The 25,034-nt window shown below is 56.1% G+C and overlaps 1 protein-coding gene across 4 annotated transcripts; it reads left to right on the forward strand.

Moving 5' to 3' along the window:
- Window positions 1–9,642: 9,642 nt before the first annotated feature.
- Window positions 9,643–24,347, forward strand: TFRC (transferrin receptor). Of its 4 annotated transcripts, none has more exons than XM_032193041.1 (19): window positions 9,643–9,774; window positions 11,193–11,263; window positions 12,647–12,860; window positions 13,410–13,632; window positions 13,844–13,987; window positions 14,615–14,711; window positions 15,105–15,227; window positions 16,088–16,177; window positions 16,344–16,483; window positions 16,894–17,063; window positions 17,361–17,480; window positions 18,104–18,189; window positions 18,318–18,381; window positions 18,756–18,823; window positions 19,209–19,276; window positions 19,691–19,772; window positions 20,652–20,873; window positions 21,341–21,481; window positions 21,757–24,347. In XM_032193041.1, the coding sequence occupies exons 2-19, from the start codon at window positions 11,231–11,233 to the stop codon at window positions 21,997–21,999; spliced, it is 2,328 nt and encodes a 775-aa protein (XP_032048932.1). In that variant the 5' UTR covers window positions 9,643–9,774; window positions 11,193–11,230; the 3' UTR covers window positions 22,000–24,347. The 4 variants fall into 4 exon arrangements, with proteins under 4 accessions (XP_032048932.1, XP_032048930.1, XP_032048929.1 ...); XM_032193039.1 differs by having other exon boundaries at window positions 9,643–9,769; XM_032193038.1 differs by having other exon boundaries at window positions 9,643–9,764.
- Window positions 24,348–25,034: the final 687 nt, after the last annotated feature.

The raw sequence follows: 25,034 nt of genomic DNA on the forward strand, positions 1-25,034 counted from the left end.
GGGAGCTGGTGCCACCACGCCTGCCACCTTCCGTCTGTCCTTCCTGGTGGTGGCACCTGCCCTGCTCGTGGCAGCACGGGGCTGGGCCCCGCTGGGAGCAGCTCCCGTGACGCTAGAGGGCAGGGCCAGCCCTGCTCAGCACCATGGCTCAGCACCCACAGTTAGCACCAGCACGGGTGTGAGGTCCTGGTGACCCCCCAGCACCCCGAGGCACTCGGGCTCTGGTTTGTGTTGGGATTTCAGACATCTTCCAGCCCTTCTGCACTCAGGCAGGGGGGTCCTGCAGGAGCCAGGGTGCCGTCTGCACCCCAAAAGTGTCCCCAGCACCCCGCTGTGGTTGCCGTGGGGCCGGGGTTCCGGGGGTTGCTGTGGGAGCGGAGTGGGGGCGTTGGGCTGCGGCCAGGAGAAGGGGATGCCAACCACCCAGCGGGGCCAAGGCCAGGCAGCTGCCCAGCCCAGCATGGAGCCCGTCACCCCCCTTCACTTCTCCATCCTCCTGTGCCTCTGCTTGCTGCTCCTGGGCCCGTAAGTCCCCCCACGGCAGCTCTCCAAGCCCCATCCTGCCCACACGGGGTGACAGAGCCACCCTTCCACGTCGGCATCCTGCAGATGTTGGAGCTGGGCATCATCTCTGCCATCCCCGAGCTGCATTTTCCCCGTGCCCACCTCCCCCTGGGCTTGGGCACCCCGCTGCCCGCTCGGCCCCAACCTCCCCTCGCTCCTGCCGCAGGTGCAGCTGGCCGGCTCTGCGCGTCCTGCTGCTGCTCCCCATCTCCAGCAGCATCTTCCTCATCTCCATCCTGGCTGCCACCTTCCTCGTCCTGCTCAGCGTCGCCTGCCTGGAGCTCCCCCAGCCAGGTGAGGCGCCCGGATGGGTGCGGGATACGGGAGCAGGGGGTTGGGGGGAGCGGTGTCCCCATCGTGTCGCCTGCACCAGGGAGCTGGGAGGACGTCCTGGAGCTCTGTGGCACAGCGATTCGGCAGCCCTGGTGCAGGTGCCAGCGTCCCCGCCGGCAGCACATCATCTACTGCTCTCACTGCGACGGCTACGTCAAGGTGAGGGGCACGGGGTGCCCGGGGTGCCGCGCACCACAGCCCCGCTGCCCAAACCCTGCACCCCGAGGGTCGCAGCACGCTGCACCACGACCGTCCCACTGCCCTTCGTCCCCAAACCGGTGCTCAGCCCCCTGAGCCCATCGCCCTGGGGAAGAGCCGCACGTATCCCTTGGCCTGGAGAGGCCGAGCCCTGCCCTGACGTGCACACACACGTGCTGCACGCCCCGCGGTGCCGCCCGGGCTGGCACATGCTGGAGCCTGCTCCCCTTGGCGCACGTAGCCCCGGGGTCGGCAGTGGGGCTGGCTCCTGGTCCCTGCCTGGCTCTGCAGCGTCGCCGTGACCCTCCTCGCTGCTCCCTGCCCAAATCTGCTCGTGTCCTGGGCCCCTCTGCATCCCCCGAGCGCAGCATGCGGTGCCAGGTATGGCCACAGGGTGCTCCACCAGGCTCCGTCACCCCCCCGTGTCCCCACAGGCTGCTGCTGCAGGCAAGAGCAGGCAGGACGGGCAGGAGCCAAAGGCAGGTGAGCACCCGCCTCCTGGCACAGGACCAGGTGAGGTTTTGGGCCAGCCCCATCGCTTCAAACCCAGCCCCAGGGTGCTGTAGGGCTGACCAGCTCACTGGGATTCCCCTTTCCTGCCAAAAAATCCCTTAGGTGGGGAAGGAAAACGGAGCACCCAGCAGAGCCATTCGCCCCGCCTGGCAATTTAAGGCTCAGGGAACCCAGAGCCACGGGCATCGTGGTGGGTGCTGTGCTCCGAGGAGCTGCTGGAGGGGGCATGCTGTGCTGGCAAACCCTCTCTGCTTGGTTAGCTTTTTCTTTCTTTAAACAGAAGCGCTTGACCTTTGAAACCCTGCCCAAAAAAAAGCCGATCGGACCCCTCTCGGCATGTCTGCATCGCCCACACGGCTGCTTGGTCAGCGTTCCCCAATACTTGGAAAAGCTCTGGAAATGCAAATATTTGCATGGGCTTTGGGGATGGTTTTCCGCCCATCTCCAACTGCCCGGGGCTGCGGCCGGAGCTGCTGGCCCAGCTCCTGGGGAGCCCGCGGGGGGCCAGCAGCTGTGCTCGCCCCCGGGGGCTGCGTGCCACCTTCCTGGTGGCTTTGGCTGCTTGTCCCGGCTGATGTCCCTCACAGAGCCCTGCTGGGAGCTGTCAGGAGGCCAAAACGCTCTTGTCTCCCTGCTCTCCTCTCCCCCCCAGCGCCTCGGGGTGTGGCGGATGGCAGGGACACCACGCAGTGACGATGTCCCGCTGCACCCGCACCGGCTCCCCGCACCGTCCCGCACACCGAGGGACACGCATGGCTCCTTCAGGCTGAGCTCCGGCTGCACAAACGGGCAATAAACATCTTCACCCCGAGCTCTCCTGCCCTGTGCTGTCGTTGTGTCGGCCACACAGCCCCGGCACCCCCGTACCAGGGTTTTAGGGGGAGCTGCTGACCCCCTTCAGCTCCTCCAGCGTGCCGGCTGCACCCCACGGAGACGCTGGAAGCAGGAGGGTGGACGCGGCTCAAGAGAAACAAATAAAGCGTGGCGGTGGCCGGACTTGAGAAAGGGACAGGAAAGCCTTTCCCAGGGCGCCGGCCCCGCCTGGCCTCCCCCGCACCCCACAAGCATCGCCAAGAGGAAACTCGACGGCGAGAGGCCGGGGGGCTGGATCCTGCTGGCAGCGAGGCGAGGTGAGGCTCCAGTTTGCCATCGCGTGCCCTGCTGCAACGCAACCCAGAGCTCCTGGCGTTGGCACAATCGCTGCCAGGCTGCGGGGGGACACCAGGACAGAGCCCTGTCCCCAGGAGCATCGCCGTGCCATGGGCAGAGCGGGGCCGTGGCCGTGCCCCCGGGGCTGGCCCCAGCACAGGAGGGATGGGGCTGTGTCCCCCTGGCCCCGAGGCCGCAGCCACCCCGCTGATAGTGCCGCAGGGGAGCCCTGCCCGCGGCTGGCCCGCAGATAAGCGCGGGGTGCGCCCCACAGATCACCCCTGGAAGGAGGCGGCCGGCAGGGTGGGAGCAGCAGTGCCCAGGAGATAGGAGCCCCAGGGCTGTGCGGCAGGAGGTGGGCTGCTCCTGCCCCGTGGTTCCCCAGCCCTAGAAGTGGCCCCGAGCAGGCGCCTATGGGGCACCCCATAACCTCCCCGGCTCCATCTTCTGCTGAGCAGCTCTGGGCTGCTTTTTTCTTTGCTCTTTCTCCCAGCAGAGCCACGTCCAGCGGTGCCACGCTCGGCCGGAGCGGATGCAGCCGATCGGCAGGGCTCACCGGGGCGGGCGGGGGCTTTGTCACCTTCAAAGGGGACAAACAGACGGCGTCGGTCCCCAGCCCGGCCGGGGGATCCTGAGGAAGCGCCGCCGTCAACACGCTCGGGCGCTGCTTCCTCCCCGCGCCCAGCATCTGCTGCAGCGCCGGCTCAACCGCAGCGGGTTCCTGCGGCGTGAAAAGGCACCTTGTCTGAAAACAGAGGGGCTTTCTTCTCCTGCGGCCACCTAAAACACTGCACGTCACTGCTGATGTTTGCACTCTGAGCGTGACGGGGTGAAAGCACACTGTGCGTGGGCTCCGGGCGTTTTCTTTGGTCCGGAGTTTATTTTCCTACCCGTCTGCCTCTCGCGAGGAGCTTGCAGGTGAAAACGCTGAGGCTTGGGGAAAGGCACACCTCAAACCCCAAACTATTCTCCCAGGGAGCCAGCACACACACACACGCGCGGCGTCTTTAGGGAAGAGGAGCTCTGCTCCTGCCCATCCTGCCCCGTCTGTCCTGAGGGGACACCGCGCCAGGAATTTCCTGGCTGCCCCCTAAACCCTCGCCTCGTGCCTGCAGGCGAAGCGGGGCCGGCAGCACCCTGCGCCCAGGAGACGGGGCGGGGAGGGTGGGGGCACCCGGAGCTGCGTGGGCGCAGGCACGTAGGTGTGTATGCGCCCGTACTCGTAGGGCTGTGTGGGTGTGAGCGCATCCCTGCCCCTCCTGGGGGGTGCAGCAGGACGCCCGGCACCGCTCATCCCGGGTGCTGCCGCCCTGCGCCAGGGGTGGGTGCCCACCCGGGGGGGGCTCGGAGCACCGCATCCAAGCAGGGAGCAGGACCCTGCTCCTCCGTGAGCGGTGCTGGCCGCGCAGCATCGGTGCTCGGCAATTTGGCTGAGCTGGGTAATGAATGAAGCAGCTGCTCGGAGCAGCTGGGACGTGCAGGAGCAAAGCAGGGCGCTTTCACAAGGCACTCGGCTGATAAAAGACACAACTGCGCCCGGCCGGCTGCGGGGGAGGCAGGGCAAGGAGCCTGGGGGTGCCTGCGCCCACAACGGGCTCAGCAGCCCCCGGGCAGTGCTGAGGGAGAGGCCGGTGCTGGACACGGTCCCCGTGGGCAGTTCTTTACGGGACAAGGATGACTAAAATGTAGGAGGGCAGAACACCAGACTGCTCATCGCTGGGGGAAGGAGCGGGGAGGTTGTTTGTTTTTTTTTTTCTGGTTTTGGAGTGTTTTTTTTAGTTGCTTCAGCTTTCAGGCCGCGCAGAAACAAAAACACAAGCTGAGATATTTTTTCCCTGTAGGGTAAAGTCAGCTTTGCCCACCGCGCGGGGTCCTGCCCTGCCGGGTGTGCACCCCGAGGGAGGCCTGCAGGACAGGCGAGGCCGTGCTGGCTGCAGACATTTTCCTTCAGCACCCCCGTCCCTGGCAGAACGTGCGCTGGGCAGGCGCCCAGGGCTGTTGCAGGGCAGAACAGCACACCCTGGAAGGTCAGCGATTTGGCCAGGCAGCGGGGCTGCTTATCTCAGGTTTTCCAGCAGCGTGCGCCCCTTCTCCAGCCAAAGATTTGCCCTTGAGGTGCCGACCGGCTTTGCGTGCCCCGGGGAAAACGGCGCGGCAGGCTCCTGCGTGCAGCTCGAGCCAGCGCCCTGGTCGGAGGCACCACGTTGGACCAGCCAGGCTGCAACTAACCCCACAAATAAACCCACAAATAAACCCGCAAATAACCCCACAAACAAACCTACCAACCCGCCCCGCGGCTCGCCTGGGCCCCAGCGCAGCCAGGCAGGCAGCCAGCAGCAGGTTTCTCCACCGCAGATAAGGGGCAATTAGCAGGAAGGCAGAAAGCTCCCCCTCTCCCTGCTAATCCCACCCCAATTAAAAATCCCCCCTCTCTGCTTTCGAACATTGTCCCCCTGGGGACAATTTCCCTCCACCGCGCCAGCCGGCAGTGCACAGCAGGGTGCAGTTTCCCCCTCTGTTGTTGTTTTTTCCCCCCTTTCAGGCTCCCCTTTCGCCAATAAATGCATAAATAAAGGAATAAATGCATAAATAAAGGAATAAATGCATAAATAAAGGAATAAATACATAAATAAAAGAGCAGAGCAGCGGGCAGGGCTAATCCCCGGAGCCAAGCGCTCCCTTATCTCGGCGGGGCTGTGCCGGGCAGGGTGGCTGTGCCGTCCCCGCGGTGCAGCGAGCGCACGCACTGCAGAGAAAATCAGAGGGGAAATTTTGGGGCTTTCCAGCCCCTTCCCAGGCCCTTTTGGGAATAAAGAAGGAGGGATTTTCGCAGGACTGCTGCTGGGAGAGAGGCTCAGCTGGTGTAGCGGGATGCAATAAGCAGGCTGGGGTGTCGGGGTGATGGTGCAGGGGGCGGCAGGTGCCGAGCAGCTCCGGGGCTTTCTAGGACTCAGCCCACCAAATCTGCAAGGGAAAAAATAAAATAAAAATAAAAATAAATAAATAAAAGCAATGCTCCCGGCTGTGGCAATTGCAGAGTGAAACGGCACACAAAGCACTTTGGAAAAGGACCGAGATGCCTGCCCGGAGATGCGGGGAAGTGGGGAAGAGAGGGGCAGTGTGCTGCGCTCGAGATACGGATCAGGGAGAGCCAGAACAAAGAGGGACCGAGGGAGCTCATGAGAAACCCGTGACGTGAAGCCCAGGACCCTGGGGGCTGCATCCCGGCCCCGTGCCTGCCCTCTCCCCACTGCTGCCTTTTCCCTTTCCGCTTCCCACCGCCCCAGCCCCCCGGCCAGCTGGGGCCAGGCCGGCGGCAATCAAACACGGGGGCTGCTGGGGAGCCGCAAGCTGGAGACGGGGCCTTTGATGCGCCCCGGGATGGCCGCGCTGCGTCCCCCTGCTTTTCAAAGCCCCGTCCCTGGCCATTGTGCTCGCATCCTGAGCTTGTTTGTGCACTTGTCGGGGGGGCCCCCAGCCCCGCAGCCCCCCTGCGGGTGCCTGAGCTCTGTCGGACACCGGCCCCGGCCAGCAGATAAGCGCAGCCGGGCTCGCTCTGGGGGCAGAGCTGCTATCGGGGCCGTGGCGAGCAGCGGTGTGCGGTGGTGCAGCCGCCCAGATAGTGGGATCTGGGGGCTCTGGGTCAACCACAGCACCTCCCCTGCTGCCCACCGCAGCGCTGCCTGTTGGTGGGGGCCCTATCGGCCCCGTGCACACCGGGGATTTGTCCTCGCGCCGTTGCTGTCCCCTCGGGAAGCTGCCAAAAGGTTGAACCGACGCCGGCCTCTGGCAAGCGGCACAGCGGTGGCGAGCACCGCCAGCCCGGCTTCCTTCCTCGGGCAATCTCGGGAGGGTTTGGGTGTCTCCTGGGCAGATGGAGGTGTCTTGGAGGGGTCTGGAGCTCCGTGAGGGTCCCCAGCTGCTCGGCTCTCTGCGGGGCCAGCTGAGGACAATGAGCCGGGCCGGGGCCAGGTGTTTCCCTGGGAAGGATGCGAAGACGAATTTGTTTCAAAGGGAGGATGGGGCCGCGGCCGGCTCTCAGCGCTACCTGCCACGTCTCCACCCCCTCCAGAGCCTTTTCCTGGCCTCTGCTGCAGGGAGGTGGGCTGCAGATCCTCTCCCAGATAGCGCTGCTGCCGGACTCCCTCTTTTAGGCAGAGCATTTGGGAAAGTCAGAAGGAAATGGCAAAACCACAAGGCCACCTCCTAGAGGATGGAGACATTCCTTGCCAAGTTTGGGGATATCACACTCGCAGCTGGGAAGGAGACACGAGCAGGCAGGGCAGGGTTTTTCTGGCAGGGCAGGATGAGGGCAGCATTCCCAAAATTGCAAAAACCTGGATTTAGCAACTCCCTTGGGACCATAGCTGATTGCAGCCCGGTGCAGGCTGAGAGCTGAGCGGGGAGCACAGACAAGGCACTGCTCCGATCCGCTGCCAGAAAGGCAGGAGCTGGCACCACCGGGGAAGCAGCCCGCGGGCAGGGCGTGTTGAAGCCTTGCTGGTCTCAGAGTCCACCATCTCCCCGCTGGCTTTTGGCCTCAGCCCTGCGCTCGGCTGCAGCACCCCTGGTTTGGCACCGAGCTCCTGCACTTTGTCCCTGGCTTTTCCACCCGTCCAGATTAAAAAGCCACAGTGCTCCCAGTATTTCTCGATATAAAACTACTCGAGTCACCTCCCAGTCTTGTTTTTGATAAGCAGCTCGCAGAGCACAGGGCATCCTTCCCAACCTGGTTATCTCTGGGGCTTTTGTTTTCCCTCTGCTCTCTAACTGCCACTGCCAAAATGTGAGCAGCGCAGCTGGTCACGCAACCATCAGCCGTGCCGTAAAGCTGAAGTGAAACCATGTTTTCACCCCCACATTTTGGTCGCATGTTCGGGCATTTGTCCAGCAGCAGGGACACGGTCACATTGCGGGGCATTGCACAAGGGACTGGGAAGTCATTTGAGTCTAAGTCAGGGGACGCACGAGCCCCTTGGAGTTCAGACAAACATCTCCTAAAAACACCAGGGCCAAGCTGCCAGGAGGAGGAATGCCCTGGTGGGAGCTGGGCCAGGGTTAAGCTGCTCTCAGGTACCGTGCTGCATCTGAAGCAGGCAACATTTTTAGGTATTTCACTGCCAGCACTAGCTAAGTTGCAAAGATAGCTGTTTTTCTAATATCAGCTCCCTCCCCTCTTCCGGGCAGGCGTAAAAATGGGGAACTGCTGAGCATGTGGCCAGAGATGTGAGAGGGAACAGAAAACACCTGCAGCCGCTCTGTGCCAAGGCAGGTTGGGGCTGGCACGGCACAGCGCAACGTGCCTCCTCCGGCATGGAGCTGGCAGCCGACGGAGCCCACGGAGAGACATAAATCAGTGGCTGCTTTTCAGCATCTCTGTCTCCAAGCTTTGCAGGATCCTGGTTTTACAAAAATGAACAGTTCTGGAGGCCTGCAGCAGTTTGCATGGGTTGCACGTAGGTAAAAACCTGCCTGGAGTGAAATTAAAGGAAAGACTCTTCTCTGGGCCTTAGGGCACTGCTGCCATTTAATAGGTTTTGTCCTCTCCGCAATGGGTGCCTCATACTGCCCTGAAGGTGATTTGATGAGCACTTGAGTCTTTAATTGCATGGCAATGGCACCTCCAGCTCCGTCAACAGCCTTCACAGCAGAAGATTTTATCCCTTTGTTCAGGAGGAACATAAAACCTTGGGCAGGGCTTGGGCTGCGTTCCCCTGGTTATATATTTCCCTGCACCCAGACTCGTATTTAAAAGCAACCAGAGGATCCACCCTCCAGGACGGCTCGAAACCCTTTCTGCACCTTTATTACACCCCTTGCCTTCCCCCGAGGACCCCGCAGCACCCCGGGGCTGCCGTTTCCCTGAGGTTTGTCTCCAGATGGCCGCATCGAGTCCAGGCCTTGCTTAATCCCTCCGGTACCAGCGCAGGAATGTATTGCTTTTCACCAAGCGTAATCCTCTTTGCGGTCATGTGTCCTGCCAAACTACCAACTTTCTGCTCCCGTCGTTCTTTCCCGGGGGAGGATTTGAGGCAATAATCCGGCCCTACCCACCTATTTCTTTAACGAGCAAGAGGAATTACGCACAGGGCACCACAGTGTGTGCACAGCGAGACCTGGGGCCACTTCTGGTCCTCCTGTGAGGGACGGGACGAACTCAGCCCCTGCTCTGGAGCATGGACAGAGGGGACAAGTGGCTCCAGAGGCACTCATAGCATAGAAATTTTGGTGTTTTGGGGTGCTGAGGTGCCCTGCAGGGATGCAGGGATGCAGGGCTGTCCTTTCCCTGAAGGCTGTGTTAGCGTGCCCAGTGACTGTGCCGCTGTTCTTCACCACCCAGGAGCTGCTGCCAACACCGCCCACAGACGTGGTTAGCCCGGCATTGTACGGAGTGCTAGAGAACTGCCTCAGCACCGGGACAGGGCAATTTACGGAAAGTGACTCATCACCAACACCGGTGCTTTATGTGCTGCTTGAAACACCGCATGTATAATAACATTTACTCCCCTCAGCCTTTCCCAGGCGAAGCAGAGGGCAAGGAGGACCCACACTTCACTTCTCCTCACGGCTCCCTGGAAACAAGAGAGGGAACCAGGGGGGCTCTGACACACACACGGGCTCCATCAGGGCTAATTCAACGGGCACGGGGGTCTGGGGTCTCTCACGGAGCCCCCTCTGCCCCCTCACACACCGAGGCAGCGCTGAGGTGAGGCGAAGGCGGGGAGGGGGCAGCGCCATCACCTCACGCGCGCCCCTCAGAGGGAGGGGGTGAGGTTCCCGCCTGCGCCTGCGCTCGGGGCGCTGATTGGCTGAGCGGCGTGCTGGGGGGGGCGGGGCGCAGGGATGAGCCGGGCGGTGGGGGCAGAGCCCGGCAGTGCGTGCGCGAGGAGCGGCACGAGCGCAGCGGCGGCAGCGGGGGGCTCGCGCGGCGGCCGTTGGAAGGGCGGGAAGGGCGCGCGCCGCGCCGAGGCGGGAAGAGCCCCCCCTGAGGCGGGAAGGGCCCTGAGGTGAGGTGAGGCGAGAGACGAGGAGGGGCGGTGCGGTGCGGTGCGGTGCGGTGCTGCCATGGCTGCCTGACCTTGAGGAGGGGCAGCGCTGCCGTGACGAGTCGAGCATGCGAAGGGGGCCCCCCTGAAGGGGGGAGAGACGTGCCCCGGGAGGGCGGCCTATCGGCCCCGCCGCTTATCGGGCGGCCGGCAGCCGGGCGGCCCTGCCTGTGATACCGTGCCTGGTGAGAGGCGGTGGCTCCTAGGCTGTTTTTTTTTAATTAGATTTTTTTTTTTTTTCGTTTTATTTGCTGTCAAGGTGCGTGGGGGGGGTGGATGTGGGTGCTGGGTGGGTTAAGGGTGGTGCCGCAGCGCTGTGCTGAGCATCGCTCCTCACGTGGGGCCTGCAGGGCCGTGGGTGCCGCCAGCTTGTCCCTCATGAGCCCCTGCAGCTGCCCCCTGCCTGTTTCCCCCCTCTATGTTGGCTTCCCTGCCTGCCAGCTACGGCCTGGGCCTCAAAACGTGGCCTGGTGAGGCCGCCGGGGCTCGTCTCCTCCACACAGCCCTGTTCTGAGAGGAAGGTGAGGCCACGGTTAACCTTTGGTCTCTGCTCGTGGTGCAGAGCTGTGCAGTGTACAGGTGGCGATCAGCGTGCACCATCAGCTTGAGCGCTCTGCCCATGTGCACCGGCTCAGAGCCATTTCTCAGCCAGAGGGTGTGCTCCAGCCACGTGCTCCCAAGCCCAGCTGGCTGGTCACTGGCTTACAGAGCTCCTTGAAACATCCTCCTGAAGGAAGAAGTCCTAAACTGATTCAAATCAGAAGTTATACCCTCCGGAGAAATGCAGGCTGTAAAAGTAACTGCAGTGCTTTTGGGTGGTTGCTCTTAGTCATTCTGGGAGAAAAGCCAGTGCGGAGGTTGTCTTTATGAAATTATAAAGAAATAGTCACCTGGAAGGGACCTTCCAGATGGAAGTGTTCCTGTAGGGTAGGAATTGGGGCTGCTTTTGGTGGATGGTGTTGTGCCACCTCTGGCTACCAGTCGGATGTTTGTCTCCGTGCTGTCATGGAGCCATAAAGTCTCCACGTGCTGTCCCTTGTCACTGCTCAGTATCCACCTATTGTGAGCCCTTCCCAAGTGGAGGTGGTCCTACAATTCGTAAGACCCTCGGCTGAACTTAGCTGTGCGAGACTACTCCTCAGTTATACCCTTCTCACCACTGGGGTTCAACAAAAAGGGTATTTTCTTGTTCATCTGCAGAGTGGAGATGTGAACTTCAGGTTGCGTTCAAGGTTAAGGGGCAAGCTTGATCTAGCATAACCAACATGGTGAAGGACTTATATAAAATTCATGGGCAAGCATTTTGCTAGTGGCTGTGGCTGATCTTGGGCATCTTTTATAATTGCAGGGGAACAGCCTGAGTTGATTTGTTGTGCTCTGAACTTCCAGGGCTTCGGTCAAGTTGGTGGGTACTCCTCCAGAAGGCGATGGACCATGCGAGAGCAGCCATTTCGAACTTGGTAAGACACTGCCAGCCCCGTGCCATTTATCTCTCGGTGACAAACTGGTAATACCGTGGAAGTGCGATTCAGCGAAGTTGTTGTTGGTATCAGAGGCTGGCAAGTCCAACGTGCTGCTAGGTGCTGCTGTGCACGTTGCTGTAGCTAGCTGGCTACGATAAGGAAGTGGTTTAAGCTGTTTGGTCTGGTAGGGTTATCTTTAACTGCTACAGTGTCTCGGGTCTCTCAAGAAGCTGGAAAAGCGATAAGTGGAGGGGAGAGAGCTTTGAACAATGTTCCAGGAGGAAGTACTGATGAGGAAGCTGATTAAGTGCCCGTTGGGACAACCAGCACGGGACAATCAACACATGTTCTATTATGTTCCCCCTGGGGGGTGGGGAAGGGGAGCTCAACCACAACCTTTGTGACATGTGCTTCTGAAATGAGTACCGGGGAGGTGTTGCTGCGGTGTTTCCCCTCAGTTACAACAGCTGCCAGGCACTTCATTTCAGGTAACGTGGGCAGAGATTGCAGCAGCTTGGGTACAGGCTGCCACCTGCTTCTTCAGCATAGCAGGGAGGCCACAGGACCGCTGCTCCCAGAACTGTTCCTCTGGCTCTTAGCCAGCCTCCTGCCTCTCCCCAGCAAGTACCCGAGCACAAGCATGGCTACAAGCAGGCTCGGTGGCTCCAATGGGAGCTGTGTGGTTCTGCTTAGAGTTAAGTCAGCCACGATGCCTGGGTGCTGAAAAAGAGCTCTCAAATGGTTCCCGTTGCGGCTGGACGTGAGAGGCGCATCCCTGCCTTCCTTCCTCTCAGCTAAGGTTATGGGGTTCCCATGGATCATCCCTTTTCAGCCTAGCTGCTCTATAATAGTTATCAATAGTGTAATTTAAGAGTAGCCTGGGGCAGCTTAATATGAGATTATGTAGATATTGGCTGAGACTACTTGCGTCAAAGTGAATGTGGCTCAAAGGCACAGCTGTGGAGGGGTTGCCTTCCCTTTCGTCTGTTCTGATCAAAGTTGCCTTCTGTGCAAGTTGCACGTGTTCAGGTCAGTGCATTCCTGATGAAGACCAGGAGATTCTGCTTCTATCAGCCATTGCCGTGGGGCTCCATGGGAAATGTCAGTACCATTGCCTGCCTTGTATCTGGAAGAGTCCAAGCTAGAATCTGAATAGCGTAGCTTGAGCTTGTGCAGGGCAAACAGCTGCGAGGCTCTGGAGACCCTGAGTGGGTCTGGCTGTGTGTGTGAGCAGCCAGCCTGGCGTATTGACAGCCGACACTTGGCTGTGCTGGAGCAGTTTCAGATGAACAAGCTGTACTTAGCACAAGTGCAACTGGCTGCAGGGGCTGTAGGTTGGCATAGCAAACTCTACCATCACGTGGCTGTCTTTCGACACAGTTTAGTGGCGAGCCGATGTCGTACACGCGCTTCAGCATTGCCCGGCAAACGGACGGAGACAACAGCCATGTGGAGATGAAGCTGTCTGCCGACGATGAGGAAGGAGGAGAGGCTGGGAGGCCCGAGCACCTGCATGCCCATGTGGCTCAGCCATGGAGGAATGGCAAGAACCTGTGCTTCCTACTCATTGCGGCTTTTCTCCTCCTTTTGATTGGTAAGAAAGGGTGGGAAACAAACTAAGTACCAGGCTCTCCTTCATGCAGTTACCTGAGGCTATCCACTAACATTAGAATTCATATTGTTTCAGGATAGAATTAAAGAGCCTGGATCCAGGCTGCAGCCTCTTGTCACTAACTCTTACAAATGCTCAGACTTGTGTCAGGCTTGATAGCGGGACTGTGACTTAGCCAAAGGGCAAACCAGTCACTGTTTTTTCCCCTCATCAACTCCCCACACTTCTCTAGAAATGTGGGCAAACACATCAGTAAGGCCTGATGCTGGTCTTTCCAGGGTTTTAATACTGCCACCTAGAGCAATTCTCCTCCCTGTCTGGAGGGACTCTGCCAAGCACAAGGTCAGATCTACAGTGCTACAGTGTGCCTTAGAATGTGCCAGCTCAGGCAAAATGTCAGGCTGCATACTGCTGTCTGTCCCTAGGTATTCCAGCTCGTTAAAAATGGAGTGAGAACAGTGCTGCATCTTAACTGTCAGGCTGCTGTGAGCATGCTGGTGTGGTCATCCTTCTGACGTTTTCTCTCTATAGGGTTTCTGATCGGCTACTTGAGTTACCGGGGACGAATGCAGCTGGCTGCCAAGTGTCTAGAGGGAGGTGGCAAGTGTGAGGTGACTCCTACTGCATCTTACTTAGCGGATGGTGATGAAACTGAGGAAGAGGACGTTCCAGGACCACCTATCCTCTACTGGCCTGATCTTAAGAAGCTGTTGTCGGCTAAGCTGTCAGAAAGGCGTCTTGAGGAGAACTTGAGGTAACAGCTCCAGAAAGCTTAGCTTACAGCTATGGGAGAGGCAAAGCCTGTGAGCAGAACTCAGGCTTGTTTGGAGAACAAGGACATGGTGATATAGGGGGGCATGTGGTTAAAGGTGGATTCAAATGGCTCATCCAACCTGGGTTTGTAGGCTGGGGGACTGTAGTGCAGCCTGGTGCTGTAGCCTAAGCCATACATCCTTTATCTACAGGCAAAGAGCAAACAAGTACTCCTTTGAAGCTGGCCAGAGTGAAGATGAGAACATGGGCATCTACATTCATGACCTGTTCAAGAGCTTCTTTTTGAATCAAGTGTGGAAGGATAAGCACTACATAAAGCTGCAGGTCAAAGGCAGGTATGTTAATGAAAAAATGTAGGTCTCTCCCTCATAGCACGGATCTCCACAGTCCTGAGTAAACACTTTAATTGCTGTTGAGATTGTGTGCCAGTTACCTCTCTCTGAAGAAGATCTTATCTAGCCAAGCTGTAGCTGCTCCTTTCTTTAGGCTTCCTAAATCCAAAGGGCCAAATAGCAGTCCTCTAAATTTTAGCTGGGACAGCTGGCTCTTAAAGCATGTGTAAGAAATGGAGGGAAAACACACAGAGTAAAGACTCAGCTGAAAAGTAGACTCCCTGTGCTCAAGACTGATAGCAGGGTGACCGTCTTGTTACCCAGGCAGGTGCTGCAGACCTGGCGGTGGCTCCCAACAGCTCAGAAGGGTGTCAGCTGCCACTGAGCTGGCTGACAGCTCACATCCCCAGGTCTTCCTGCCTGTTCATGCTAGGGGAGTTGAATTTACTTCATTAATGTCTGAACAATCCCAGAGATTGTTTTGTGAAAGCACTGGGATGAGTCGGCCGGTTTCAGGCTTTGCATGGACTTGATCAGAATTACAGGAGTTATTAGGCTGAAATATGTGAGATGGCTAAGTATGCACTTAACATAGGAAAGAATGTAACTCTGCCTCCTGACACTTAACAGCACCAGGAACAAAGTGTCTGTTTTGGAAGATGGTAAAGAAGAGGAACTGGAGACTCCTGATGCATATGTGGCATACAGTGAGACCGGCTCAGTTACTGTAAGTGACTCCAAGAAAATCCTGGGGTTTTTGTGTGCCTGTCAGGTGGCGATGTGTGAAATACATGTGTGTCAAGACATGTGCTGCTTAAAGGCCTTCCCAATTAAAGAGCCAGTGGGGAGAGGGAGGGAAAAGAGTGGGCCCACACAGTTTTCTTACCTTGTCAAGAGACAGAAGTTACTGTTTAAACTTCTCTGCTGGGATCCAGCCAGGAACTTTTGACAGAACTGCTCCAATACGTGTGTTGCATGTGATCAGAGTTTACATAGCTGAAATTGAAGTCCCTGCTGCTAGTGGCAGGCTGATGTGTTCCAGGCCTGTAACTGGGCAGGGTGCTTCAGGTGCCTTCCTAGCACAGGACTGCTGTGTTTATAACCACTGTTTCTGTCCTAGGGCAAACCAGTCTATGCAAACTATGGACAGAAAGAAGATTTTCAGAAGCTAGAGAAGTCAGCGATTGAACTGAATGGAACCATAGTCATTGTCAGAGCTGGAAAAATAACCCTTGCTGAGAAGGTAAGCAGCCTGTGGCCCAAAGTCTGGCAAAACGTGGCAGCGGGAAGCTATGTTTTTTTGGTTTTTTTTTGGTTTGTAGTCACACCACTTTACCTCAGTTCACGTCTCAAGAATTCATAGGTAGGCTTGTCCTGCAGGCCTGGTCTTGTTTGTTTGCTCCGAGCTTCCACGTGCAGGTCTGGACACTGAGGTTGAATGGAGCTGGTTACCACTCGTGGGGCTGCTGTTCTTAGCCGCTGGCAATCTGGTTGGGATAGACAAGCATTTAGGAGGCAAAGGCAGTTTGGGAACTGCCGTGTGCAGAGCTGGCTGCTATGGCTGGGTGCAGCAGTGGGGCTGCTAGAAGCAGAGCAGCCTCACCCCCAGGGCACCTCTGCTGCTGCAACCAGGCACCTTTAAAGCTCAGCTGCCGTGTCTCCACTGAGCTCTTGCAGACATGGTCCGAGTGAAAGTGCTGGCACTGCCTTCCCAGTCAGTTGCCACGTGTCGTTTAACATTCCCTTCATAGCAAGCGATGTGGAACAGCCAGGCAGCCTAAAAGATGCAAGTCCTGCACACAAGCCCGTTTTAGGTCTGTCCCAGAACTGCTCCTCAGAGGGGTGCTGGTGGAGAGGCTGGGGTATCGCTGCTGGGTGCCGCTCTGGCTCTGCCAGTGTGCATCATGGACACTTTAACTGTTCAGAAGGGCATTAGAGACATTATGCCTGGAGTAAGGCTGTTGGCTTTCATCATCCTTGTGTGCATATCTCCGTCAGGTGGCTCTTAAAGCCTGTTGTGGAGCTAGGCAGTGAGGAGCTCAGCCCCTCACACTGTTACTTGACATACTTGCCTTAACTCCCCTTGCTTGCTGTGCACCTCAGGTTGTGAACGCCAAGGAGAAAGGAGCAGTTGGTGTGCTGATGTACCTGGATCCGTACAAGAACACAGACGACCTTGTCCCATTTGGGCATGTGAGTATGCAGTTGGCTCTCCTGTCTGCTGTTCTCATGATGCTTTTGCTCTGTCGGCTGCAAACTGTAGCAGTCCTTCTGCAGACTTCCATGCCAGCAGTGCTTCATGCCCTTGTGTAGGTGGAAACTGGTCTCCTGAGACATGAAGGCTTCTTACTTTCCACAGGCCCACCTTGGAACTGGAGACCCTTACACCCCAGGCTTTCCTTCTTTCAACCACACCCAGTTTCCTCCCATTGAATCTTCAGGACTACCCCACATTGTTGTTCAGACCATCTCTAGCCACGCAGCGAGCAGGCTGTTCAGGTAACGGGCTTCTCTGGCTTGCATGCTCTGCTCTTGGTGGCTCTGCTGCAGAGGTGAGAATGATGATGAGGTGCTGCGAGCCCAGGGAGCTCTCTGCTGGTCTGTGCTGTGTATCGCAGGGAACACTTAATGAAACTGGCTGTGGAAATGTTGCTTGTCCATGTCTCCTTGCTTAAAGGCAGGTCTTAATCTAGTGTTGAGTTCTTCTTGGCCTCTGCATTCTCCCTTTCCGCACTTAATGAGCAGGGCTTCACAGGGCTGCAGGCTTGTTCCTGAGTAAGCTCTGAACAGGGCTGCACCTGCAGTTGCAGGCTTGATGGTGTTTTGTTTATTATTACTTTTTAGGATAGTTAAATGAGGACAGAGCTGGATAATGAGCTCAAAGGATCTTTTTTTCCCTTCCCCCTCAGCAAAATGGATGGAGAGTCATGCCTTCCCCAGTGGAGAGGTGGACTTCTGGTCTGTAAGATGACAGTGAGGAGCGACAAGCAGCTGACGGTGAAACTGGATGTGAACAATGTCATGGTGGACAGGAAGATTCTGAACATCTTTGGTGCTATCACAGGATTTGAAGAACCAGGTAACAGCAACTGCCCTGTGGCTCAGCCTCTAGGGGAACATTTCATCTTCTGTGATCTCTGTAACACATGGCAGCTGCTCCCAGACAGAGACAACCTCAGTAGCACCAAGACCGGTCTCTGAGGATTAAGAGAGAAGCTGAGCTGCAGTGCCAGGGAAAGGCTAAATGAAAGCAGTGTGCTTCATACAGGAGTTAGACTCCACTTGGTTCCTGGCACAAAAGCTCAAAGCTGCCTCTTTGGTAGACAGTGTTTGCGATCTGAAGCTCGCAGCTCAGATCTTGATGTCTCCTTTGTAGATCGGTACGTGGTGATCGGAGCCCAGAGAGACTCCTGGGGCCCAGGAGCAGCCAAGGCTGGCGTTGGAACTGCCATATTGTTGGAACTTGCCCGTGCCATCTCGGACATAGTGAAAAATGGTAAATATCTGTATACAAAAGCATGGGGTTGAGGGGTTGATACAGGTTTAGCTCTGTGTGTAACACTGGAGAGCCCAGTTACAAAATAATCCTTCCAGAAGGTGTGGGAAGTCTGACAAAGCTTTCTGAGAAGCTGCTACTTGTCCAACACAGACAGCTTGTCTGCAGCCAGCGCTTGCTTCCAAGGGGCTGCCTGCTTGTATCTGATATGGCTTGAATGCAAGAACATCCTTGTATAGCATGCACTGCAAACCTCAAACGTGAGCTGCCTATTGGACAGCCAGGCCTGGAGGCGAAAAACATCGAAGCAGCTGACCAGCTGGAGGGGCGGGGGCTGCACGGTGGCACTTAGTGCAAGTGCTCTTGTCCTCAGGGTTAATTCTGGGCTCAGGCGGATAAAGAAAGGGAGTAAAATGCAGAGAACCTGGCTTTACCGTGCAGCATGGAGAAGGTCAAGGAGGGCTGGAAAGGGTGCAGTGTCCTTGCTGCCACTAGTGCACATGTTTGCGGCAGGCAGAATGCTTCAGCTCTGCCTGAGCAGCAGGTGACTTCATCAGCCCAGGTCTGGAGTGCTAATCCACATCTCAGGGGAAGGGCGGAGATCTCAGTCTGTCTCTTTGCAGAAGGCTACAAACCGAGGCGAAGCATCATCTTTGCCAGCTGGAGTGCGGGAGACTACGGCACTGTGGGTGCTACTGAATGGCTGGAGGTACTGGTTCTTTAGACTGTTGTGTGATGACTGCTCAGTCGTCATTTCTCATTCCACGTTTCCCTGTGGAATAAACTCCCTGGTATTATACTGCCATTGCTTATCTTAAAATGCTTGTTTTGTTCTAGGGGTACTCGGCCACGCTGCATGCCAAAGCTTTCACTTACATCAACCTGGATGCTGCAGTCCTGGGTAACTTGCCACTCTTAATTTTTCTTTCTTGAAACCAGATGGAATGAGGGTAGTTTGACAGATAACCGTAAGCCTCCAGAAATGGAGACGCTTCCCTGACTGCGCTAGAGGTGTTGTTGGGTGTTTGGCTGAAGGCCAGAATGACTCAATTCATCGTTGGCCCACTGTCACTGAAACCAGGAGATTGCAGGGACCTAGCAGAACTGTCTTCTGGTTCAGGCTGCAGCAGTTTCTGCCCTGTGCCTTTTGAAAACCTTTTGGCAACAAGCCGTAGATCACTTGGCCCAGAAGGCCTTGTTGCTCGGTTGCAGGTCTGAGCTGCTCTAGCAATTAATTGTGCAATCAGTGTGTTAAACACCCTTTTTCTCTTGCAGGCACAAATGACGTCAAGATTTCTGCTAGCCCCTTGCTGTACGCACTACTGGAGAGAACTATGAAGGGGGTGAGTTGAAGGGTCTCAGGTGGATCAGAGTTAAACAATAGCTTAAGCCACTTTCCACTGGGTCCCTTTCCTCAGCAGAGCTGGCACCTCTTAAAGAGAAGCTGCACTTAAGAGGAGGGGCTGAAATACTCTGGAGGGCCCTGTCTGAAGTCAGCTGGGCTCTGGGAATTGCAGTTCACTTAAACAGAATGCAAAATTAATAAATGCCATGGTTTGGTGGGAAATGAGTGCCTGTCCTGTATGGAGTGTGTTCGTGTAAAGAAAGGTCAGGAGAGAGCACACCTGACTGGTGTCTGCATAGCGGTGTGAGCTCTGGGGCACGCCCAGCAGCCTGGAAGCCTAAACAGAGGTCAGAACAAGTGCAGTGACTGTCATCTCCCTGCAGGTAAAGGATCCAGCAACAAGCTCGAGAAGCCTCTATGACAGAGTTGGCTCCAGCTGGGTAAAATCAATGTAAGTATTCCAGTCCTGTTGAGGAAAGCAAATCTCCATAAAGGCACAAACTAAACAGCTTCTGCTCTTTGTGCTGGAACCTCATGCCACTGTCCGGGGCAGGCTTTCCCTGCTGCAGTGGGGTCAGGCAGGCATGAACACAGAGCACTAGCCGTGCTGAGTGCTGCCCCAAGCTGCCTGTAGGCAGTTCAGACACCTTTTTTTGCAGGGCAAGATCTGCCTTGTACAAGGAGCGGTGGCCGGAAGCGGACCAGCAGCCCTTGGCACTTGGCTTGGACTCCTTGCCAAAACCTGTCTTGTCTAGACAGAGTAGCCCGGTTGGCTCAGAGCTTCACCTCGAGCCCTCTAGCCCTGTAGCTTTTCAGCTGGGCTGTCTAAACCAGTCAGTAACTATTCAATACCTCTCTCTTGCAGCGTTCCTTTTGGCCTAGATAATGCAGCGTTCCCTTTTCTGGCATACTCTGGAATCCCAGTGGTGTCCTTTGGTTTCTACAACGTAAGTACTGCCCGCCTGCCTGCCTAGTGTTGGTGCTGTGGAAGGTGCTGTAGGGATAGCTGCTCTCCGGGATGGCGAAGTGCAAGGTGCACTGAGCTCGGTGTCCATGCAGGAGCCTCTCTAAGAGAGGAGGAGCAGCCACTGGACCTGGGGGCTGTGGCAGTACTCATGAAGGCTGCTCCTGGGATGTGGTTGGCCTTTAGCTTCTGTTTGAGCGTCTGGGATGCTTGTGTTCTGTTGGGAGAGGGGGGCATTGCTCTTCTAGAGGCTCAGATGTCAATGACGCAGAAATAAAAAGCATTAGAGATGCCAAGCTTCCAGTACTTCAATTAGAGAATGTACTGCAGCCTGCTGTTCAGCAGGCAGAGTGCTCTGGGGACGCTGTACTGCTGGCCAGAGCAGACAGACTGTCCAGATCTGCTGTTGCAGCTCGGTGCTGGCAAAATGGCAGCAGCCTGGCAGCCTGCACTGCTCCTGCTGCAGGAGTGCAGCTGGGACCCTTTCTGCTAACAGCTTCCTTGGTTCCTGAGTGCCTGAATTTTGCAAGTGTCAGGCTTCACAAAAATCTTAGGCTGTTGTGCTCAGAATGGTTGGAAAGTGCTGTCAGCACGTACTGAAGTGGGTGATGGTTTGCAGGAGCTCTGCAGGGAGCTCTGACAGAATGGGTCTGTGTGTCTCTGGCCTAACAAGGTCACAGGGCATGCGGCTGATCAACAGAGGCTGTGAGGGACTAGAGGAGGGCGTTCCGTTCCCCTCCCTCATGTTCTGAAGTTTTGCTACTCAAATCTCACTATGTAGAAGCACAAGTTGATGGGACGTGCTGAGAGCTCCTAGCTGGAGAAGCATTGCTGTCTAACTTTTACACCTTCTCTCTTGTAGAAAGATGAGGACTATCCCTTCCTGGGCACTACTCAGGACACTGTGGAGAACCTGAAGGCGATTAACAGTCTGTACACTCATCTGCGTGCTGCTGCGGAAGTAGCTGGACAAATAGCTCTCAGGCTAACCCATGACCATGAGCTCTTCCTAGACTTTGGGAGATACAGTGAGGAACTGTTAGCATTCCAGGAAAAGTTTCTGGTCTACGATCAGGACGTGAAGGTAAGAAAGGATCTGAGTGCACTGAATCCCTGTAGACTGTTCCAGAGTCGTGTGTTAGCAAGGCTCTGTGATTACTGCATGCAGCTGGGGGGACATCTGTCTTCTTGACATGAGCGTCACAAGATGTGATCTGAATTAATGTTCCTTAGGGAGCAGTAGTACTGACATAGGAGCTGTTGCAGACAGGTTTAGCTATAGTGGCTTTAGTGAGTTCTTGAGGAAATGGATGTGGCTGTGATTGTTTCTAGTCTGAAATATCATTCACAGTGCAGCTTTGCATCTCATCTGCACCTCTGCTGAAACAGTACGAGAAAAAGTGGGTGGGGAGAGACGTCACTGTGCTCGGTGACCTCAGAAGACTGCCAGGAACTTGCTCTGCTACTTGGTTAACTGGCAAAAAAAAACACACACTTGGTAAGAGCAGCAAAAGAAGAAAATCAGGTTTGCTAACAGTTCCTCCCTTGCAGGAGCTGGGGCTGAACTTAGACTGGCTGTTTCTTGCCCGTGGCGACTTCCAGCGAGCTGCAAATGCGCTGAGAAGAGACATTGAAAACAGTGACAAGGAAAACAAGGTCATCCGCAGAGCCCTGAACGACAGGATCATGAAGGTGGGTGCCTGCAGCTGGTTCGCCTCCCTTTGCAAAGGGAGAGAGCTGCCTGGGGTGGGCTTTGGACTTGGAAGCTGTGGACACTGTGCAGACCCGTGTCTCTTACGTAGTGTTAATGTGACCAACTGCTGCTATCAGGAGAGGATCTGGCCTGTGCAGAGCTGCCCTAGGAAAGGGCTGGGTGGAGGTGGGAGGCTGGGGGCTCAGGGTGGGACAGATGAGGAAAGAAAAACGTGGGAGGTGAGTGTAACCTGAAGCTTGCACCTCTGCTCCAGGTGGAGTATGACTTCCTCTCCCCGTACCTCTCACCGAAAGATGCTCCCCTTCGCCACATCTTCTTCGGCAAAGGCTCCCACACCCTGCAGAGCCTGCTGGACCATCTGCAGCTGCTGAAAACCAGCAGGAGCGAGGTGGATTTGGACATGCTGAAAGAGCAGCTGGCCCTGGCGACCTGGACCATTAAAGGGGCTGCCAATGCGTTAGAGGGTGATATTTGGAATACAGACAACACATTCTAGACACAGCAAACACCTGGTTAAGGTACAGGATTAAGGAAACCCACTCCCTAACATGGCATTATTTTTCTGTAGAGGTTTTTTTTTTTGGCAACAGATCTCTTTTTGACCAAAATTGAAGATAAAAATTTAAATCTCTCCTCACAAATTCACAGGAGGCAGTTTAAAAGCAGGTACTAAAATTTCCATGAAATCTTTTCTGACCAGGCTCCCATCTGACCATAGTCCAACCCGGTCGTGTACGGCTGCTTTGTGGGGTTTGCTCTCTGGTATACTTGAGAACTAACAGCTCATGTGAATCCTGAACCGGTACCTTGAGTGGGGAGGTACCATATCATATGTTTATTTTTTATTCTTGGCCTCCTAAATGTGGTGACAGAACAGGGAACGGATTCCTCTACTGCTTGTAGCTTGTAGTAAGGATTTTTTTTTCTCTGTCCAGGGAGCTGCAGACACCAACCTATAGTTCAAGAGTAAAACAGCTTACTACAGCAGCTTAATACTAGCCTGTAAGTGCTGGATTAGCAGCAAGCTCTGAAGTGCCCGGCCTGCCTTTTCTCAACAGCAGCCCTCCAATAAAATCTTGGAGGCTTGCTTCTGCAAAGGCAGGTCCCGGCACCCAGGGAAGATAACCCAAAGACTGCATAACGCCCCATCTGGTCTCCTTACTCGGCACCCCCGCGAGTGCTGCAGCATTGAGAAATGGCTCAGGACTGGCACTTCAGACCTTGCTGTGCTGGGGCCTCTTGCGAAATCGAGTCTCTTGCTGGCCAAACACTGTTTGGCTGATGCCATTTTTGCAGGGTGGCTCTTGTTTGGCACTGAGATATTTATTTGTTTATTTATTTATCAGTGACAGTGTTCACTATAAATGGTGTGGTTTTTTATAGAAGATAATTATCGGAAGCAGTGCCTTCCATAATTATGACAGTTATACTGTCGTTTTTGAATAAAGCAGCATCTGCTATTACAATCAAACATGATACTGGAACTTTGCATTTAACATAATCTAAACAAGTCCCCCCACCTACTTTAATCTTATTTTTATTTTTATTTTTTTAAATAGCAGTTAAATTTTCTGTGGCATAAATGCCCCTCTGGCAGAAACCTGATGGTGCAAACCTGGTAGCAAGCCTCCGGGTTGCACTTCGGAACAATCCTTGAAATGCTGAAAACCTGGGTGGAAACTCAAATGCTGCAAATTTGGTTTCTCTGAGTTGCCTCTGCCTCTCTGGGCTTAGGACTCCCTCTTCTCCCCCCTTTCTGGCAGCTTTTCTCCCCACAAGGGGGCACAGCTTCCTTCCTGGCCGGGGCGGAGGGGCAGAGGCACCCTGAGCAGGGCTCATTGTGTAGCTCTTGCTCCACCCACTGCAGCACACACAAAGTATCTCGGATTAGGCATTGTCCCAATTTTCAATGGCAGCTTCCTGCAAACTTCCAGTACCTTATGTATCATGAAACCTAACTGACATTATCGGAGGCAGTGTCTTCCATAATGTGTAAAGAACAAGGTAGTTTTTGCCTACCACAGTGTTATATCGGAGGCAGTGACCTCCATATGTTGCACTATGGGTGTACGTAATTATCGGGGACAGTGTTTCCCATAATTGTTTTATGCTTATCATGCAATGTCATCTGCAAAGCTGGATGGTTAGTATCTAACATGGATTAACTTCCCGCAGTCATTTCTTTCACTCTCCTGTGGTGACGCGAATACAAACCTCGGCCTGTTATGTACTTCTCTAGACTCTACCTTCTCTCTAAGCTGAGCTTTCTCATAGCTGTGCTGTCCTGAAGTGACGTCCTGCCCTCGGTCCTGAGACTGGTGTTTGAATGTTAGTGGAAGCTAGGCTAGGTAGATCGTGTGCTCTGTGATTTAGCGAACTTCCTTCCAAAGACTTGGTGAACTCGTGCTAGGTCAGCGTACTACTGAAAGGAAGAACTCAGCCTGCTTTGGCAGTCCAAAATTTAATGGACACGGTGGGTTTTCATCGGTCTTTCTGGAAGCCTTAGGTCCAGGCTTGTGCAACTCCTACCTCTTCTTTAAGTATCCTGCATGTGTGTAGCGCTCTCTCTTAAGGTTTTTTAGTATCACTTCTCCACGTGGCAGCTACGAGCTGCTGCCTACGAGTCTTCACCGCAGCATTTGTGTGCGTTTTGATAGCATGTTTAATCGTGTGCTTTGTAACCTGCAGAGGATGATTAAAGCCTGGCTGGGGGGAGCCGCCGTGGCTCCTGGGGTGCTGATACCCCTTCCTCAGTCCTGGCGGCGGACGTGGTGTGGGGTATAACGCCTGTTTGTAGGCTACCTGCTGTCTGCTTGAATAAAGTTGTAAAGCTTCAACACTCAACGCCTCTCGTGAGTTCTTGCCGAGCCGTCGGGCTGTTGCGGACACCGGTGAGCTTCAACTTTCACCGAGCCCCCCTGGGCTTTTAGGGGCTGTCTTCCCCTCTCCCTCGTGCCCTTGTCACAGCGTCCCCCAAAAAGTGACACCAGGACTCCTCCAGGAGCCCTGGCCCTGCTTGGGGTGCCCGAGTTTCTCCTTCCTCCCCATGCTACCCCATGTCCGTCTGTCCGTCCCTCCTCACCCCCCTAACCCCCCCCTTTCCCCTTACGTAAAAGCCGGGGACGCGGCTCCTTTAAGAGCGCGGCCGGGCGGGAGCGCGCCGCCCCGGGAGCGCGCCCCGGCTGCGGGGAGCGCGCACCGCGGCGGGGTAAGGGGCGGAGGAGGAGGAGGAGGAGGAGGAGGAAGCCGCGGCGGGGCTGCGGCACCGGGAAGCGAGCACCGGAGCCGAGCCCCCAGCGTGCGGGGCCGGGGGGCGCCGCCTGCACCATCCGGGAGCCGGGGGTGGCGGAGGGCGGGGGGCTGAGCCCGGGGGTGGAGGAAGGCGGCGGCGTGGCCCCGGGGGTGCAGGAGGCGGGGGGCTTGGCGCAGGGGGTGCAAGAAGCGGGGCTGGGAGCCCGGGGACAGGAGCTGGTGACCGGAGGGAGGGCACCGGAGGGCGGCGGCGGCGGTGGCGAGGCCGGGCGGCCGGGG

Source organism: Aythya fuligula, chromosome 9 (assembly GCF_009819795.1).
Source record: "Aythya fuligula isolate bAytFul2 chromosome 9, bAytFul2.pri, whole genome shotgun sequence".
NCBI lineage: Eukaryota > Metazoa > Chordata > Aves > Anseriformes > Anatidae > Aythya > Aythya fuligula.

Coding starts and splice junctions, on each gene's coding strand:
- TFRC (XM_032193041.1), top strand. CDS start 11,231: ATGGACCATGCGAGAGCAGCCATTTCGAACTTG. Junction 16,178..16,343: donor ACCTTGTCCCATTTGGGCAT/GTGAGTATGCAG, acceptor TACTTTCCACAG/GCCCACCTTGGAACTGGAGA. Junction 21,482..21,756: donor TGAACGACAGGATCATGAAG/GTGGGTGCCTGC, acceptor CCTCTGCTCCAG/GTGGAGTATGACTTCCTCTC.